Genomic DNA, 19,680 nt, shown 5'->3' with positions numbered 1-19,680 from the left:
GGTTCGTTCACTTCTTCCTGGTTTACTGATCCAAATTTTCAATCGACAGCCGATATATAATTTTAGGACAGATCTTAAGATAATATTTGTCAAAGCAAATAAAATGAAATAAATTTTAAACGGCATCAAATCAGCATCAAGAAATAAATATTTCAGTATTATAGACATGTTTGGTGTTATATAAACTTGTATTTGGTGAATTTAGGATATTTCTAAGTCAAATTCCGAGCAAATTATATTTTTCATATGTAGAAAATGGTCTTCTGTTACAATTTAATAAAAGAAAATGCTCGGAAAGCATTCGCATATTTCGCAAACTTAAGGGCCATTTTAGAGTTTCGCACAAAGCCGGAAGGACGAATATACATACTGGCAGGTTTCTTGCCAAAAGCAATAAACCGACAGTGTGTTTCAGAAATAGAATATAAGCATATTTTAAACATGTCGTTTCAAATAAATTTTTGCATTAATAGTAGCGAGAGAAATACACATATGCAATGCAAAATCAGCGAAGGTCAATACTGCTATTGCGACCGATGCTATAAATTAATTGGACGTAATTAAGCTTTGTTATTTCAGAGCCGTACAGGTCGAATGCATTTCTCAAATGTATCTAAGATCGCGTAATAAAAATTGTTATTGATTATCACCGGTTTTGTTTGTTGACATAAACAATACAGTAAAAATGCTCGTCCACACTGTGCCGCGGTTCGTCCACGTCGCGCGCACCGTTACATTGTTTAATGATTTTTTTAATGTTTCAGTTTTGTAAGGATATTTTGATACGAGACAGTACTGAAAAAGATTATACAATACACAAAAAGAAAACAATATGGCGTCTCGCCAATGTTTTGATCTGTAGAGAAACGTGTCTCGTAATCCGATCGCTTTAATACCCGGTTTCATATTATATACATATCTGCACGATTTGTCAGCAAATTGTATTTTACTATCGAAGTGTTGCGAAATCTGAGAAGTGTGCATCTGTTTTTGTGTAACTGTTTTTTAACCTTGATATTGAGTGTTGTTAAAATCGGATTTGATGGTATTATTGTTCTAACTTTACATACACAGTTTGATAAAAAATTAAGTTTGCAGATGAAAATTTGAAAAAAGATTTATTTTTGTTCATTCCGTATTTACATACATTCGTATTGACATGAATTTACATACATTATGTACAAAAATTATTTTTTGTAATTATAATAAATGCGGTACATTTTAATAATAGTCGCTAATTCAATAATCCGATTGTATGCAAATCGACTTATGATATATTGCTTATAAATAACCATGTTACAAAACTTTTTTTCAATACTTTTCATGCTATTTATATTGCATTGTTGAGCATTGAATTTTAATGTCCATAGCAAATTATTTACAAAACAAAAATTTATAAAAAAAAATTATTATCAAAATGTAGGTTACGAATAAAACTAAGCAAATAAATAAAATCTTTTAAAAATAAATATATTATTTATTAATAGTTTTGGACCATTGTGGCATTACAGGAAGAACCTAATGCGCCACAATGGCCTATACCGGAGCCAAAATGGATTCATCCGGCGCTTTTACCGTAGAATTATTCAGATACTAGGGATATCAATTTACCGTCAAATTTCATAAACTGGTAAATGGTAAATACTTTTTCCTACTTCCGGTATACCGGTAAATGAAAAAAAATTTGCTTATTATATAATATAACTGTATTTGGTTACTTCAATCGTAAAAAATTAAAAATAAATCTTATGTGAATATTGTCATATAAATGCATTAAAGTAAATTCGTTATATAATATAAATAATATTTTTTACCAATCATATTTATTTATTTGAAGTTTGGATCATTTGAAAGTTTCAATCATCGTCGAAACAACCGTATTTTTAACGATTTGATTGATCTGTGTTGCCAGTGTATTTATCGATTTGAAATTGTCACATTAAACAAATTGCAGACAACCTAATCCAAATTACGGCATTTCCATTAATTTTTAATGTAATATTATGTAATGATATGCCTATATATGTATATAGTTAATTCGCGATAAAACAGTTTCTGTTGATTACCGGTAAATTTTAAAATTTTAAAAATGACGATTTACCTGTAAACCGGTATACTACATAGTATACCAGTATTAAAATCCCTAGTACATACATACATTTACTTCATCGTTGTCAATTATTGCTTTGAGTCATTGAAATTAATCAAAAAGTTTTGTTTATTTTGCTCATTTACGGAACTTAATATAAAATTTCATGGATTTTTAGCATAGCTTACTGCTTTCTTCATAGAAACTTTCACGGAGACTTATTTAGCACAGAATTTTTGCGGATGTCACGAAACGTTGCAACGTTGAAACTTTTAACGATATAAGAAATTACGTCACAAACCTTACCTATTTTGGCTTGGTATATATGTATGTATGTATATTTTTCGATACACGATTGATTTTGTTATATTTGGGATGTTTCTCATCGAAAGTTGCCAATGTGAATCTGTTATACTAGGAAGTGGCTTTCGATGAATAAAAGTCAATTTTGTCATTTCTAATAAACTGACGATAATTGGCTTGGCGTGCTATGATGGAAATTCACCGGGTTGACCCCAGCCAACATTTGATGATGTTGATGGCGTCGTCATCACTTGTTGTCCACATCGGTTTAGTATTTGTTGCACGAGCGGTGCTCTTGGACCACTCTTTGGCTATTTCTGGCCGTACTTGTCCGTTGACACTTGGGTACAGTGGACGCATTGTGAAACTGCATCGGTTCCGAACCACCTCGAAATGGCTTAATTACGTAAAGTGATAAATGAATTGTGAATTTCGTAACACTCGCGAGTTGCTAAACTTGGTTTATTTTTAAATTGGAATTACACTGACAATTTATTGTGAAGCAGGTAAAATAAGAGGACTTGTATAATATATGCATACATATGTTTGTCCGTGTGTATTTAATTTTTTGTAAAAATGTGTAACTTTTCAATTCTATACGGTAATGAGCGGTTCAAACACGTCGAAGATCGTGCGATTTAGTACATACATACATATGTATGTATATTTGTATGTATTCATACAACTTGAGAAATATTACACTTTTTTGATGAAGTTTTTAACTTAAACGCGTAAGAGGGCTGGACAAGGGATCCCAAATCCGAATATTCGAATACTTTTTATACGGACTTATTTTTTTATTTTCAATCTACAGCAGATTTAGTTCAATTTGATATTACAGATAATATTACAATTTGATATTACATACAGATATTACAGATAATTTGATATTACAGATAATTCTCTTAAAATTTTAATAATATCTTGAACTTCTTAAAACTACAAATAAATAATTTAATGCTACTATCCGATATTCGATATTCGAATATATTCGAATATTTGGGATCCCTAGGCTGGACCCCAGCGCGTTGTCCATACAAACGTATTAGACTTCTCCCTTCCTCAATTATGACACTAGAGAAATTATTTTTTAATATGCTATGGATATCCACCATTCCCATGGTTTTAATTATTTGTTTGATAGATTTGATTTTTGATTAATTTGATTTTTTGATTAATAAAAAAAATAGAATTATGCCTATGGTGGATATAAATAGAATATTAAAAAATAATTTTTGCAGTGCCATAATTGAGGAAAGGATACGTTTGTATGGACAAGGCACTGGGGTCCAACCCTCTTAACTATCAAATTTAAAAAAGTATTTATTATTAAGCATTAAGCGTTTCAATTTTATACTATATATGTACATATACACATACATACATATGTTAAGTGGATTAATATGAATAATTTTGGGTGATTAAAAAAAAAACTATTATGTTTTTATTTCAGTTCGTTTACTTTATTTATGATGTTGTTCTTTAATTTTTAACAAAAAAATAGAACAATAGAAATTAAAAAAATTCTTTGTAATTATATTTGTACGCAAAGAAAAGAGTTTGATTTATATTCAGATAGAATATTTAATATATACATACATATGTACATAAATACAAATTTTATGTTTTATATTACATACATATTTGGAACTTGGGAGTCATTACATTATAATATTTAGCTTACCATACTTTTCTTTGAAGTTGTACTATCAATGAATCAAGTAAAAAACATTCATAGTACAATAAAAATATTTTATGTGCTATTTAAGTATTTAAAATAAATCCCAAATGGTAATAGTTTGTGATTAAGTAGTGAGAGCGTTAGAATATGTTAGTTTTTGTGAACCTATTTCTATATTTAATAATTCATTTTATATTAAAAATATTATGTCAAATAAGAAATACAGATTTTAGGATTATATGGCTGTAACATACCTTAGCTGTTTATATATTTAATGTGCGATCTAAATCACACTAAAAGCTATAATGAGCACGTTTAGTCTACTTATATATGTATGTATGTACGTGCATATTTTAGTCATGTTTCAATCACAATGAAAATAGTAATGTTAAAACACTTCACGATGACGCAAAAGGGTTGAACGATTAAAATTTTTACAAAATTAGATTCTATAAAAATATGTCATGACGCAAATGTTGTCATTACAGAATAGTGGCTATGACGTAAAGTGAGTGTCGGAAAATTGTGAACAAAGTTATTTTTTTAAATTGTATAATTTAAAGTGTGATGTTATAAAAATGGAGGGGCTTAAAGTAAATAGTGATAAAGGATTTTTAATATCGAAAATTTACGGATCACAGTCTGATGTTCCGCTGTTCAGCTCGTTGTCTGATGCTTCCGGATTGAACCTGAAAACGAAGGTGAGTTTGATACTATTCGAGGAAAATCGTCTCAATAGTCGAAGTTAAATGAATAAGTGTGATAGCGTGATGGAGTTTTATCGTCTAGACGCTTTTCCGGAAGTAGACTCGTTCGTTTTCTCGGTACTCGCGTTCGGAAAACGTAGACGGTTTTCTCGGAAAATTGACGACCATTTTTCTAGACTGTTTGGTGGCTTGTATGACACGACCTTTCCGTTTGGGTTTGTACAAAAATAGACGATCGCGTAGCTGGGATTTATTGTATGTCCTCATTCGCACACATGCTACTGTTGGATTTGGTCCAAATCTACTCTTCCAACTGTCAAACGATGTGTGTATCTCTTTTGATAATTTAAAAAAATCGTTCAATTTTGGTACAATCATCGCGCGTTTGTGTAAAGTTTATCGGATAACGAAAGCATCTTATCTACAAAATGATAACGGGCTTAGAAACATGCGCTTTTTATGTACATATTTATTTATAATATTTATATTTATACATATTTATGTAGGTACATAAAATTATTGTATTTCGAAATAAGAAATTTTGGAAGAATGCCTAGTCATTCAGATTCCCATTATCATTAAAATGATTTAAAAATCTCATCTAAAATTTATTTTATGTTTAATTGTCATACTAAGTTTTCTTCGTTCTTCTATAGGTCTTCTTTGTAGTGGTTGGTTTTTTATGTTTTGTATTTATGTATGTAGATCTATCCGTATAAAGACTAATAAACCTAGATATATTCAGAAGTTTGTCAAAATTGTGATCTCTAGTTATGAATTTCCTGGTTTTTAATTACACTGAGCAACAAAAAATCAAGTTTTTGAGTTACCAGAGCAGAGACTAACTAATCTTTACTAAGTTTGACCCACTTAATTTGAATATGATAATGATTTTTGTTGGTTTTTGATCGTTTACGACATATGAGCGTGTAAAAAAATGCACGATTTTTACAGTTTTTTGGCTTTTGCGGTCTTTCACTCAAAATTATTGCTGTGCTCAAAGTAAGTATTAGAATCAATAGTCGGATGTTTTTTCTATTGATTGTGATTTTTTATTGTTTTAAAATACTTATAATTAATTGTCTAGCGAATTTTAAATATATTTTTTTTACGGTTTTTTTCTCTGTGCTATTTTGCGTTTATTTGGCCAGTTTTTTATTTCACCACGTTTATAAGAATTGGTTTTCTATCTAAATATATTTTTTTTATCTAGACGTACTAATTCGAGCGGTAATTGTGTTATTTTAATTTTAGTAATTTTTTTTGTTGCTCAGTGTTATTTGTATCACAACTACTAAATGAACGGCTGATTGTTTGGATATGTGCAATGAAGTATTTGAAAGTTTTACCATTTTTGAAAAATAGTTTTATAAACCGGAAAGTATCAGTACTTTTATTATTAATTTCCGTTGCTTTTTTAATTTTCTCCGAATCGCCTCGTTGTTTTGTTTTGAACTGATAATTAATTCAAAGTTATAAATCTTAGATAAATATTTAGCAGTAAAATAAATTGTGTGAAGATCCAAGACCTAAAAGTGTTAGTATACTCTTAATTCATTTCTGTCTACATTTTCTTTTGACTTTAACAAAATTTAAATTAAAATTTTTATATTAAATAAATATGTCAATTATAATAAATTAAAATGGTTTAAATTACTAAAGAATCACATGCACTATATTATATCCATACTTAAATATTATTTCACCATTTTGAAATCGGTCTACTGTGATATGCATAAATGGGTGTGCAGTCAAAATCCCTCGGAACAAAAACGCCTCGACGTAACCGCCCCGACATAACCTCGAGGCGTCAAAACCGCGCCAGGGTATACGAAAACATTAAAATATTAATTTAGACTTCGATTTTGAACTCAACTTCACTTGCAGTTTTTTTATACTTTCCAAGTTGAGCAATGCATCAGGCCGCCTTGTACACAATCGAAGTCGATATTGATATTTTGATTTTTTTTATATATTCTGGCGTGGTTTTTTCGCTGAGTGCTTTTTACTGGGGTGGTTTTGTTTCCCGCGGTTTTGACGCCTCGCGGTTATGTCGGGGTGGTTACGTCGGAGCGCTTTTGTCTCTCGCGCTAAAGTCGAGGTACTGCATAAATGCATAACTCCACTGCAAATAAAACCTATTCTGACTACCTCAATTATAAGACAATTTACTAGACAATTTTCCATATGAATTAAACACCAATTACATACATACATACATAAAATCTCAATTAAAAGTTTCAACGAATATGCATCTTATTTTATTTATATAATTATATTTTTCTGAAATATATTCTATATAAAATGAATATATGCATTACGCTCACAAAACTATAATATATTGTTTTCGTGCAGTATGCAAATAGACTTACGTTATCTAAATTACATACTTGATTTCCTTCACTGAATTACCATATTAAAATATGTTTAATCCCAGTAAATACATTATATTTGTATAATCACAGTTGAAATTTTGCATACTCACCATTCATACAATTTGCATGAAATAACATATGTACATAGTATGTAATTTCGAAGAATCGTATTCTTGTTAGAAAAGAACAACACTGTGCGTATTTATAACCTCGCTCGTTATATCGGGTAGCATCTGCTTAAAATCAAAACAATGGCTGTAAACATTTTGAACCATTGATCGTTGCCGAGTGTGCATGCTGAAGATTGCCATTGATTTGCTCATGAGGATGACGATGGATCGGTATAATCTAGAGTGGGATGAATAGGTCAAACAGTTTCCTGCATTTAGTGTAGGTACACTTTATAATAGCAATTAACGATTATCATCGGCGTCTGTCAGACCACTGACATGAAGATCAATTATAAACATAATACGCATATGTGTAAATATGATTCTCAATCCGTGATTCTATAAATATATCTGTCATCTTTCACAGGTTAGTGAACTGTTCGGCCATATGAAGGAATTGGCTCCGCACGGTGGAAGCTTACAGTCGATCAACAAAAGTGGAAATGGTGGTTCAGATCCTTCGATACCGGCAAAAGTGACCGCTCCAATTTCCAAAATGGTTCCACCTGCTGCCAGACCCACTGTTGCCACAAATAAAGGTTTTTTAATCAACCCAACCGTATCTCCAGCTTCTTCCATAGACGGCCTGGCGAATGTATCGTCAAAATCTGGGCAAGTCAACTCCAACATGTCCGCGTCTAAAAGCTACACCACAGGACTAAACAAGTATGTACTACGTAAAATAGTTTAATAGTTCAGCATAATATGAATTTGTTGAAGTCTGGTAGTCTGTACTAATTATTCAGGTGATTCACATAATCACCAAAGCCGTTGGTTTATCGGGTTGTCAACTTTTATGACCACATATGGGCTTATATGCATATTTTTTTATTTATTCAATCGATAATATACACTCGTTTTACAGATCGCTCCAAAGCAACGAGTGTACATATGTACTTATACAGATAAAAAAACCACTAAATTATATATTTATTTATATAATTATTATGATATATTATATTAGACATCTCTGGTCAAACATTGCAAAGTAGCATTGAAAGCATTTATACACTACGAATTTATACAATAATCATCCCATGGAGAAATGTTTGCAGCATTTTATTATACAAACCGGCGAAACTCAAGACGCTGAATAGTTTGAGATTTGCAAGAGAGATAGGAAAGGAGATGCCAATGTTGTAGGAACCGTTTCAGTGAAAATTAGAAAAATTGGCAAATTATGATAAGAAACGATCGACCCGGAGCTAAGGTTTGGCCAACAGCCAACAGTGGGACTCGAACCCTTTACCACTTTGCTCGAAAGCATAATATGCTACCCACTAGCCCACGCTGCTGATTATATGTCTACTGTATAACTTGGTTATTTATTAATTTTAATTTTATTTTATTCATCGAATTTAGATATTTTTTTATTTATTGCAATTTCTTCACAAAATGACTATATAGTATATTTATTTTTAATATTTAAAGTTTGGACCATTGTGGCATTGTGTGGAAAGTATAACTGAGAAGAAACAAAAATATATTAATTATATAGAAATAAAATACATATTTGTACAAAACTTCAAACAATACTAGAAGTAGTTTCAAAATACATATATTATATATGTAATAATAGTTAAACATAAGTAGAAAAATTGGGAGTGTCTTGCATGAACAGTCAGCACTAATATATATATATTTATACAAAAGCAACTGTGAATATAAAACATCATCTTGAGTCCCAAATAGAAGAGAACATTCACTCATACATATCACACCCAATTATGAAAATAATAATGAGCGCAGGCTACACATAGGTTAAATTAAAATTATCTCTAACAATCTACACTCACTGAGGTGAATAATATCACGTTCAGGCACGGCAGAAACGATTTCATTAAGAAGTTAGATAGCTCTTGAAATAGGAGCCATCCGATAAAGAGCTATGCGAACAGGAGGTACAACCCTCAAATGATGATGTCTACCACGCACATTGTTTTTCATAATTGTTTTGTAAAATGTATAATAATGGAATAACCTTTGCATTTAATAATGGTTCTCTAAATATTATGACAGATAAATTGAATCTTAAGCGTATGTACATATATTAAAGTAAGTGTATGTATTTTTTATATACGTATTTAATTTTAAATGGTTTTCATGACTAATTTGAACATTTTAATAATTTGACATGCGTATGTTTAGTAAAATGGGCTATACAGGATATTTATGTAATACCTATACATAGTCTCGAGGATTTACATAAATAAAATAAGAATAATTATGAACAAAGATCGGCGTCGAGGATTCTTTTATGCACAAAAAATTGACTATTGTCAATTACTATTGTCCAACAAATCAAGAGAGTAAAAAGGTTCACAATAGTAATTGACAAAGTGAACCATTTTTTGTGCATAAAAAATCTTCGAAGCCAATCTCTCATTGTGAATAATGGGCTTTTGATTTATAGTAATTGTGTTTCCAAATTGTTTCAGATCGGGAACCACCATTTCGGGGGATGTTGGAAATGGTTCTGTGCCTCTAGTTCGCAGTTTGAGCAATGCTGCGAATTTGACATCTCTCTGTGCCGATATTTCTCCAAGCAATTCTCACTTTTTTGAAGTATTATTACAATTGAAAAGAATTTGTTTATATATGTATTTTAATGGAACGTTTAATGTAATAGTTTTTGTTTTAATCCTAGGTGTTGTATATCGGAAAAATTAAGGTGTCGCATAAAAAAGTACCTGAAACTTTGATCGACGATGCACTTGGAAAGTTTCGACAGTATGAAGTTGAAAAAATTAGAGCTGCTCAAATGAGACGGAATAGTTTGCTTTCTACACAATCTGCGGTAGTGTTTTTGTATTCGAATGTATACAGTTTTAATTGTTTAAAAAAATTATAATAATCTTATTTATGCATTTAAGGATTCAGCAAGTGTCGATCATGGTTCTTTAGAGAGTATAGTAGCCGCTCAGAATGTTAAAAAGGTCGAATTTGCACCTTTGCCTTTGCCGTATAAAAAGGAAACGTCTGTTGAATCAAATAAAGATGAAACTATTGAGGTTAAAAGTCAAGATGGCCTCAATTCGCCTTCTTTGACACCTCTGGAATCAAACAAACACTTCAATTTCCCAAACGAAGATGAGGAAATACAAGACGATTCGAGATTCATCGAAAAGGAGTTCGACAAGCTCTCAACGGAGAGAGTGCAAAGGGTTAACGTGGATCAAAAACCAATGATAACGCTTAGTAAAAAATCATTCCCAGTTGCCTTAGAACCTAACATATTAATTTTAAATAGTAATTCAGAAGCTAAAAATTTATCTACGTTGACTGAGGACGATGACGAATCTCACAGCCAGTGCGATGAGGACCAAAACAATCCGTCAGATTCCCAAAAGGACCTGACTGATCCCAAAAATGACTCTGATGATGTCAGCGTAACCAAAGATAAGATTTTCAAACGTCTCAATTCAGAGAGCGACGCTTCGTCGTTGTCAGAGACTAGGGACTTATTCGATTGCAATCAAGAGGAGCAGTTGGTGAATTTATTGAAGAACAGAAGCTTGCCTGAGAACAAGTATTTCGCAAGAGATAGATCAGCTTCGATAGGCACTCTGAATTTGAACAAAACCCCAATAAGTCAACTGATCGGCGATCAAAACAGAACCATGCTTTTTCAGGTAATAGAATGCCAATACTTTGAACGTTCAATACATTGCAACTTAATTTTTTCAATATATTATAAATAAAAATATCTTTAGCCTTGTCTAGTCTTTAATTTAGATTATTCTTGAGATTCATTTTGTACATGAGCTCACCTTATGATATTAAAAGCTCATAGTTCTTAATTATAATTATCATTTTTAAATGTAATTAGGTAGCGAGATCTGATTTGAGGCTCATCAGTCCAGATCGTAAGCAAGTTTTGTTGCATAAGCAGTTGAAAGATGTTGCCAGCTGTGTCAAAGGAGTAGCAAATAAGGAGCATTTTGGATTCATCTGTCGCGAGCCTGATATGGAATGTTTTGTCGGATACGTTTTTAAGTGTCAAAGCGAAGGAGTATCTTCAGATGTAGTTGGAGGTAATTTTAGCTCAAATTTTAAAGATTTATAATTAGATATTGTAGTATTAATGTATCGTATTTCTCTTTAGCAATCACTCAAGCTTTCATAGCTCACGCTGAGTTTGTGAAACAGGGCAAAGAAAAATCTCCGGTATTTTCTTGCGAACATTGTCCGATGATATGGTACCATAAGTTGTGTCAAGAGTTGGAGGGTATGAATGAAAAAAGGATTCATACTACGATTCTGAAAAGGATAGATCATTTGGGAGAAGAAGAGGAGGAACAGATCATGACCAAGTATCAAGGAGGAACTGAAGATCTTTTCGAGGTGCCATTATTTTTATATTACTTAAGTTCAAAGGTGTGATTTGATAAACGAATCAAAGCTTTGTTTTTTCAGGTTGGGGAACATAATGCGTTCCTTATGATGCTTTTGAGAGCTCATTGTGAAGCAAAACAACAGAGACACGTTCATGATACAGCTGAAAACAGGCAATTGAAACAATTCTGAATTGAAATTTTATGAAGTTTTAAAATGCTATGCTAATTTTGGCTATTTAAATTTTAGATCAGAATTTCTTAATCAGTATTTAGGAAGCAGTACTATTTTCATGAAAGCAAAACGCTCTCTGTCTAGTTCCTTTGATCATTTGTTGAAAAGAAAGGCGTCTAAAGATGACTTTGGATTTAAAGACACATTAAAAAAGGTATGAATATTGATTGGATTTAACTTCAGTTCAGTTCATGTCAAACTATTCCATCAGGCATATTCGATGAATTGGCCTCAACTAGTCGATTATCTAAATTATTATCCATTTTATTTCAAAACTATGTATTTTATTGAATTAGGAATCTTCACCGATGACCCACTCCATAACACCCACTCGTGAATCGGGTGGAGACTTCCTCGTAGATGCCAATGGAAAAGTGATACCTAGAGTAAGGACTTTGTCCGGCACGGAAAATTCAAACAGTGGACCAGATATTACTTTAAATTTGGTACAAAATGGTCGAGATTATCACGAGCAGTCGCCTTCTTCTCAGCTCAAATCGCCGATGATGGATATGTAAGTAAATAATTATTTTGATGTTAACAAACTGTTGTTTGTCAATATTATAGCAGGATTTGATATTTGAGCTCAATTACATGCATACTTGATGTATACAAAGATTCTCGTTAAGAGTGAGTAATGTTACGCTTTGTTTCCAGATTTATGAAACTTGGCAACAGCCCATCACCTAAGAGCAGCTCTCTCGAAAAATCACCAAGGAGACAAAACGACGATTCTGATGATTCAGGATCAGATCGACACAACAACCAAGGATCTTGGAGGCAGGCCATATTCAACAGGGTCATTCAAACAGGAGCTCTAATAGAAGAGGGAGAAGGCAAAACGGATTCTGAAGAATCCAGTGTTTATCTGTGTACGTTTAAATTTCATATAATCGACTTATTCAAAACTTCAAGTGCTTAATTTAGGGTTTTGGTTATTATAGCTGCTACTACTGAAGAATTGTTGAGAAGACCACCTTCATTTTCTAATTTGAACCAAGCTTATCCAAAAAAGAGGACCAAGGAAGAGATCAGAGATCTGTGGAAGAAGGGGATCAATCAAGCTATACTGTTGATCAGAATGGAAAAAGAAAATGCTAGATTGAGAGGTATTTTACATACTATAGGTATTTAGCACAGGAAAGTTCACGACACATTAATTTATTTTATTGATAAATATTTCCAGCTCGCCAAGAAGTTTCAGCTGTAAAGCGCATAAAATTAGAATATGAAGACATTGGAGGTTGTGCTCATGAAAACTCTAAAGTTTGGGATATGCTGACGGCACATAGAGATTCGAGAATATCCACGAGAGTAGACTCTCAGATGCTTTTGCAAGCTATAAGACACGGTCGGTCTTGATCTTTATTACAGTTTCAACAAGTTTGAGATCAGTTAAGAGATTGGGATGTTGTTTTTAGGTGTACCTAGGGCAAAACGAGGTGAAGTTTGGTACTTTTTGGCTGAACAGTTCTGTCTGCGTCAGCCTCCTCCGGATATAAAGAACTTTCCGAACTATAGTGTACCTTATGAATCGCTTCTGAAGCAGTTAACATCACATCAACACGCCATATTGATAGATTTAGGTATTTATAATATTACTAGTATGTTATCAAATCGAAGTTGTTGATGATGAAGTAGAATATAAATGATTTACACTTCAATTGTATTATTACAGGGAGAACGTTTCCAAACCATACGTATTTTTCATCTCCGCTAGGACCTGGACAATTGGCATTATTCAATCTTTTGAAGGCATATTCTTTATTGGATCCTGAAGTGGGATACTGTCAAGGTCTTAGTTTCGTAGCTGGAGTATTATTATTACACGTAAGAAGATTAGCAAAGGCATATTTTGGGCATTTTATCGATGTATGTATGTATATCATACTTAATGTATGCTATTTGTGTTACAGCTCGAGGAAGCTGAAGCATTTTTGATGTTGAGGCATTTAATGTTCAGAAGGGGACTTAGGAAGCAGTATTTGCCTGACATGGTTGCTCTTCAAATACAGGTATTTTATACGGAACGCATCTCAGTATGAAAGTTGATTTCTTTTTTGTATGCTATGTTTGATTTTTCAGCTGTATCAACTGTCGAGACTTCTCAAAGATCACATACCAGAATTGTACGAAAAGTTTGACGAATACGATGTATCTCCCACTTTATATGCCGCACCTTGGATTCTTACTATTTTTACATCCCAATTTCCATTAGGTTTTGTAACTAGAGTTTTCGGTATGTGAATAGTATAATTTTTTGTATTGAAGCTTCTCTTGATGTATTGGTGTTACTAATTTATTTGTGTCCGATTTTTATTCAGATCTATTGTTTTTGGAATCGTCTGAAGTTATATTTAGAGTGGCTATAGCTTTGTTGGATATACACAAGGATGGTATAATGTTGTGTGATTCTTTTGAAGAGATTATGGAGTATTTGAAGTACAAAATGCCTAATATAGACAAACCGATGCTCGATAAAGTCATCAAATTGGTATTAAATGCTAACATATGTATATTATACAACTTATTATTGTTGATATTTTTACATTGAGGTATACATTTATTTTTATTTTAGGCGTTCACTTTGGACTTTGGTCGTCAATTGCATGAATATCATGTGGAATACAATGTACTTCAAGAAGAGATGGCTGCAATAGCACCAAAAATGGACGCATTGAATAAGTTAGAAGTGCAAAATAAGAGATTGAATGAACAAAATAGACAATTGTTGGAACAGCTTGAGGTGAGTTTTGTAGTGATAGAAAATTAGTAAGTAGGACTTTTATATATGAAGTTAAATTTTAGATGTATTATAAGAGGTATTCAGATCTAAAATATTTAATTTTTAAATTTTAGGTGTCTGCTTCTAAGATATCGGCATGTCAAGTGTCCCAGAGTCGTTTTGAAAATCAAGTAAAAAATTTGGAACAAACAGTAGCAATGATGGCAAGATATATTGGGACTACATACGACAAAAAGCATGAGCTTCCAAATGACATACGGAAATTGTGTCAGCAAGTCCAGCAAACTGATAGAAAAACTTTAGGCGCACTAGGACAGAAGTTAGGACAAAGCTTCTCGAGCAAGTTTTCGTCTACAGATTTTTCAAGCATTAACGGATTCCCAAACAGCAGTGCATTTTCAGAAGAGTCAAGCTCCGACCCAGACGACAGAAGCGATAAAGTCACTAAAAAACCCAGTATACTCAAGACGGGTTTGAGCACTCCAAATTTGTTCAACAAAGACCCTAACAAAGCGATCCAACAACCGAAGATAAGCGAAGCTGAGAAGCAAGCACTCGAAAAGAAACGTCAATATCTTTCAATGAAAAAATCGCAATCTTGCAACGCTGGTCTGATGGTTAGCAGCAGCAAACAAGAAGTACAACCTGTAAACACTGTTCAAAAGTTACCTGCCAATTTGAGAGGATATCCTTTGAAAGTTCTAGATGAAGATTCAGAATATGATGAGAAGAAGGCTGTTAATAACTTCGAAGCATTACGTAGTAGCAATATTAGCGATGCTTCGAGCATAGGAAGCGATTTAACTAACTTATCTGGAGACGAAGGAAAGCAACAGAAGAGGACTTCTAAGTTCTTCGCCAACTCGCACGAACTGATACGTCAGGAGAAGCTTCAAGCAGAACAATTGAAGAGGGATTTCGATGAGAATCTACGCAAATTAGATTCAAGATTGTCTCCAAATAATTCAACCAATAAGAAAAATGTTGTAATCTGTCATCCTTTGGCAGGTGATGATGTTAAATTGGCTTTAGATAGCAGGAATCTGAGCGGTGACAGTGGTTTGGGTACTCCGGTGTCTCCTCCATGCGAGAAGCTCATACCTGAAAATAGTTTCTGTATGAAGAAAGATGATGATGCTGTCAATCATCCACTCGTTGGATGTGATGTTGATGTTAAATTTGACGTGCATGCTACAAAGTTGAAGTCATTGCGTCCAGTCAGGTTTGGAAATCCATTCGCCAGTAGGACGTCCAGTATAGACAGTACCGATTCTAGGAATTGATTTGACTGTATTCATTTAACTGATCAATGATTCGTTTGTGTATAGATTGGTTGATTTTTTTTTGTATTTTTCGGTCGGTAATAGTTTGATGAATCGAGCTTTTGTGTGCACGCTTGCATAATGCTCGCAAAAATAGTTATAGTTCGGGTTATACACATATGAATAGGTTTTTGAGTTTTTTTTTGTAATGAAATACCTATGTGTATATATATAGTGTTTTGCATAATGCACTTACATAAAATATTGTGAATTTTTGTCGATAAAAACGTATTCAAAATCGATACAAAAATGTAATTTCAAAATACCATCGCATACTGAGACATTTTAGTTTAAAATACATAGTTGGTTCAAATGTTATTGAAAATTTATATTTATTTTTATACCAAACTATTGAGAAGATTGGTGATTGTTAAACAAAAATATTAATTCATATTTTATTTTAATAAATAGTTGATACTTTATAAATTTCTTTTATAAGAAAACGTTCATATGTTTAAAATTAATATTAAAAACCTTACAGTTAATGTTTTGAAATCCATGTGTGATTTTTTTTTATATTATATAATAAAAATTCAAAAATAGTTTTTGCCGACCGGATTGTGTAGTATGAATTTCTCCTTTACTTTACAGCGATATTTGATCTATTTCTTCCCTTATTTTGTTCATTATTCCTTATATTATGTACACATATAAAAATAATCAAGAGAACAAAATTTGAAAGGCGTTATATTTATTATATTAGATTGAAGTGAGATGAAAATATAATTTTATTTTTTAATTATTGTAATATTCAATTACTTACATACAGGGGCGGATCATACTACAGGCGCACTAGGCGCTCGCCTAGAGTCCCTCAAAACACCCAGAAATTGATAATATATTATTTAAACTTAAATATATTTTTTAAAATAAGTAAAAATTTTAAAATGTATGGGCAAAAATATAATTATTTATTTGTTGGGGGTGGGGGAGGGATTAAGTTGCGCCTAGGGTTCCCAATCGAGTTGAACCACATGTATGTATGTATGTATGTATTTTTTTAGTACATTTTTGATCTGAAACGTGCCATTGAGTCTGCATGTTAAATATTTGATATTAAAATGTAATATCATATTACATTGTAATTATGATCTTATTATTTGTGATTTTAAATGTTATATATTTTTAATTTAGGTTGATAATTTATATGTAAAATAAAAGGTAAAAAGCAACGCAATGCTGCTTTTCGTGTAAAGATTTCAATCAGTTTGAAATTTTGATATGACATTATTGTACTGTGTTTGCTTGTATTTAAAAATTTACAAGAATGTTTTCAGAAAAGATTTGACAAAAAATAATATTAAGTATTAAAATTGTTCAACTGTATTTTTGTGACAATCTTAAGATGTAAAGTTTCATGAATGCGAATTTAACTAACAATGTGCTGCCTTCGCCGTGGTGATAAATATTTTATAAATTTGTTTGATTCAATATTTAAAATTATACTAATAAATATACAACCGTGTAAATGAAAGTGAGCGATGAAATGGCTTTGTCTGTACAATTAATGTTTAGCAACATTAAAACTTCATAAAAGAGCTTCCGCTAGAATTTGCACTGAATAGCACTTGATCGTGGCACGTTTACACTGGCGAACACGCCGATAATTACATATATATATTTTTGTCGTGGCTCAAATGACCCATTAGCTTATGGTCGTCGGTGTAAACGACCCCTTAGTAATCACCGACGATGCTGAAAAGTTCGGAATAGTCAAGGTCACAGGTGTTGCTAATGCGTTAAATTGAATGTTCAAAATAAAAAATAAATAAAAAAAAACTTATTAAATATTCTAAATTTATTACTAAAAATTATATACGAAAAAAAATTTAGGTAAAATAATTTTTGACACATTTTCCATATTTGTTGATATAATTTAAAATGCGTTGTTATTATTATTTTTTTTTTATAAGGAGCGAGTAGATTACTGAGTGAGTTTGAGATGTGATCAACCGACAAGAATGTGATTTGTATTAATAAATAAATAAATTAAAAACTGAGTGCAGTAATTTGCTCGCTTCTGTGTATTATATTTTATTATATTTTGATAGAAATATACGTTATAAAAACAAACATGTCTTTGAAATTTTAATTCCACATACATATGTATGCATGTATAATCTTATACATCTTATACATCTTATACATCTTATACATTTTATACATCTTATACATCTTATACATCTTATACATCTTATACATTTTATACATCTTATACATTTTATACATCTTATACATCTTATACATCTTCGATACATATTTTTCTACATACATACCAGTGGCGGGCGGTGACTTTTCAAACAAGGGATGCTGTCCCTTGTTTGAAAAAAAAAACCGACCAATTTATTTTTTTAAATTTAATTTTATTCTTCGTTCCTTTTTACAAAATTCATCGATAACCGCATCATAGAATTTTTTATTGTTTTTTAAATTTGACATTATTTTCTTTTCGATTGCAATTAAAGCAAGACCAGAGAGTCTTTCTTCACTTTGACTACTTCTGGTGAACGTTTTAATTCTTTTCATAGTCGAAAATGATCGTTCAGCCGATGCGCTCGTGGAAGGTATCGTACAAATTAATTGTATTAAACTAAATACTTGTTCCAAAACGTCTATTAGATCATCTTTCACAATTAATTCCTTTACGTCATTTATAGATTTCAAATGAAAATCTTGCGTTGAGTACATGTAAATTAATTCGCTTTTTAATTTCATAAAATCAAAGTATTTTCCATAAGTTAGGTGGAGTGATTTAAATAGGAAATCTGGAAAATTATTTTCATATTCTTTAAATTTTTTGACGTTAAAAAATTCGAGAAATTTTAAATTTTCGATATCTCGAAATCGATTGGTTGTATTTACTGAAAGAGTTTCTAAAATTTCAGAATAGTGAAGTTTATACGTTGTTTTCACATCTTCTTCACATTCAGCATATTTTCTTTTTCTATTAAAATTTTTAGTTATTACTTTGTTCCACAATGAATCAAAATCGTCTTTTTTGTTATCTAAATATTTTACAAATTTTTTAATTTCACTTACGCAATACGATATGTCAAAGGTTTTTTTTTGTAAAATTTCAAATAAAAAATCTGCCGAATTAAATATTGCAGAAAATAAATGCAAATTGAAATTGAATTCAAACTCTTTTAAATAACGATGAAGGACTTCAGCATTTATGACAGCATCAGTATCCCATTCGTCTTCGTCATTAATTATTTGATTAAATATTTCCATTAATTCTGTTTGATATTCTAATATCATATTTAAAATTTTGCTATTGTAGTTCCATCGTGTAGGGGCAGCAGTGGGAAATCGTTTTTTTATTTGACAATCGAGAAGGGAAATTCTTCTTGAAGACTTACAAAAAAAAGTTGAAAATGACAACATACGGCTGAAAAAACGTTTGCATCCGGATATATGTTTAACAGATTGCGACAAAACTAAATTCAATCTGTGAGCGTAACAATGGACAAATAAAGAATTAGGACAAATATCTCGAATTTTTCGTTGCACTCCATTATGCTCCCCGGACATTACAGCCGCTCCATCGTACGTTTGTGCAATTAATTTGTCCAAACAACCAAATTCTTCCAAGGTCTCACGTATGTGCTGAAAAAGAGCATTAGCTGTTCTATTGGGACTAACATCGACAAATCCAACAAATCTCTCCTGAATTTCATTATTTTCATCTACATATCTAAAAATAGTAGATAGCTGA

At 31.7% G+C, this 19,680-nt stretch overlaps 1 protein-coding gene across 1 annotated transcript in view; it reads left to right on the top strand.

The window, feature by feature from the left end:
* Positions 1 to 16,334, top strand: part of plx (PTB_TBC1D1_like and TBC domain-containing protein plx) — a 32,154-nt gene extending 15,820 nt beyond the window's left edge. Inside the window, exons 5-23 of the mRNA XM_077428420.1 lie at positions 7,693 to 7,991; positions 9,764 to 9,890; positions 9,973 to 10,122; positions 10,199 to 10,957; positions 11,155 to 11,359; positions 11,431 to 11,669; positions 11,742 to 11,833; positions 11,910 to 12,048; positions 12,191 to 12,408; positions 12,552 to 12,766; positions 12,839 to 13,003; positions 13,081 to 13,245; positions 13,316 to 13,480; positions 13,573 to 13,724; positions 13,811 to 13,909; positions 13,980 to 14,133; positions 14,219 to 14,388; positions 14,473 to 14,640; positions 14,754 to 16,334. Coding sequence (XP_077284546.1) covers positions 7,693 to 7,991; positions 9,764 to 9,890; positions 9,973 to 10,122; positions 10,199 to 10,957; positions 11,155 to 11,359; positions 11,431 to 11,669; positions 11,742 to 11,833; positions 11,910 to 12,048; positions 12,191 to 12,408; positions 12,552 to 12,766; positions 12,839 to 13,003; positions 13,081 to 13,245; positions 13,316 to 13,480; positions 13,573 to 13,724; positions 13,811 to 13,909; positions 13,980 to 14,133; positions 14,219 to 14,388; positions 14,473 to 14,640; positions 14,754 to 15,923 — 4,851 coding nt within the window. The 3' untranslated portion in view covers positions 15,924 to 16,334. The remainder of the gene's footprint in view (positions 1 to 7,692; positions 7,992 to 9,763; positions 9,891 to 9,972; positions 10,123 to 10,198; positions 10,958 to 11,154; positions 11,360 to 11,430; positions 11,670 to 11,741; positions 11,834 to 11,909; positions 12,049 to 12,190; positions 12,409 to 12,551; positions 12,767 to 12,838; positions 13,004 to 13,080; positions 13,246 to 13,315; positions 13,481 to 13,572; positions 13,725 to 13,810; positions 13,910 to 13,979; positions 14,134 to 14,218; positions 14,389 to 14,472; positions 14,641 to 14,753) is intronic.
* Positions 16,335 to 19,680: the final 3,346 nt, after the last annotated feature.

This window comes from Arctopsyche grandis, chromosome 3 (genome assembly GCF_051622035.1).
Source record: "Arctopsyche grandis isolate Sample6627 chromosome 3, ASM5162203v2, whole genome shotgun sequence".
NCBI classification, from domain to species: domain Eukaryota; kingdom Metazoa; phylum Arthropoda; class Insecta; order Trichoptera; family Hydropsychidae; genus Arctopsyche; species Arctopsyche grandis.
The sequence above is the reverse complement of the archived record's forward strand: the minus strand, read 5'-3'. Positions and strand labels throughout refer to the sequence as shown.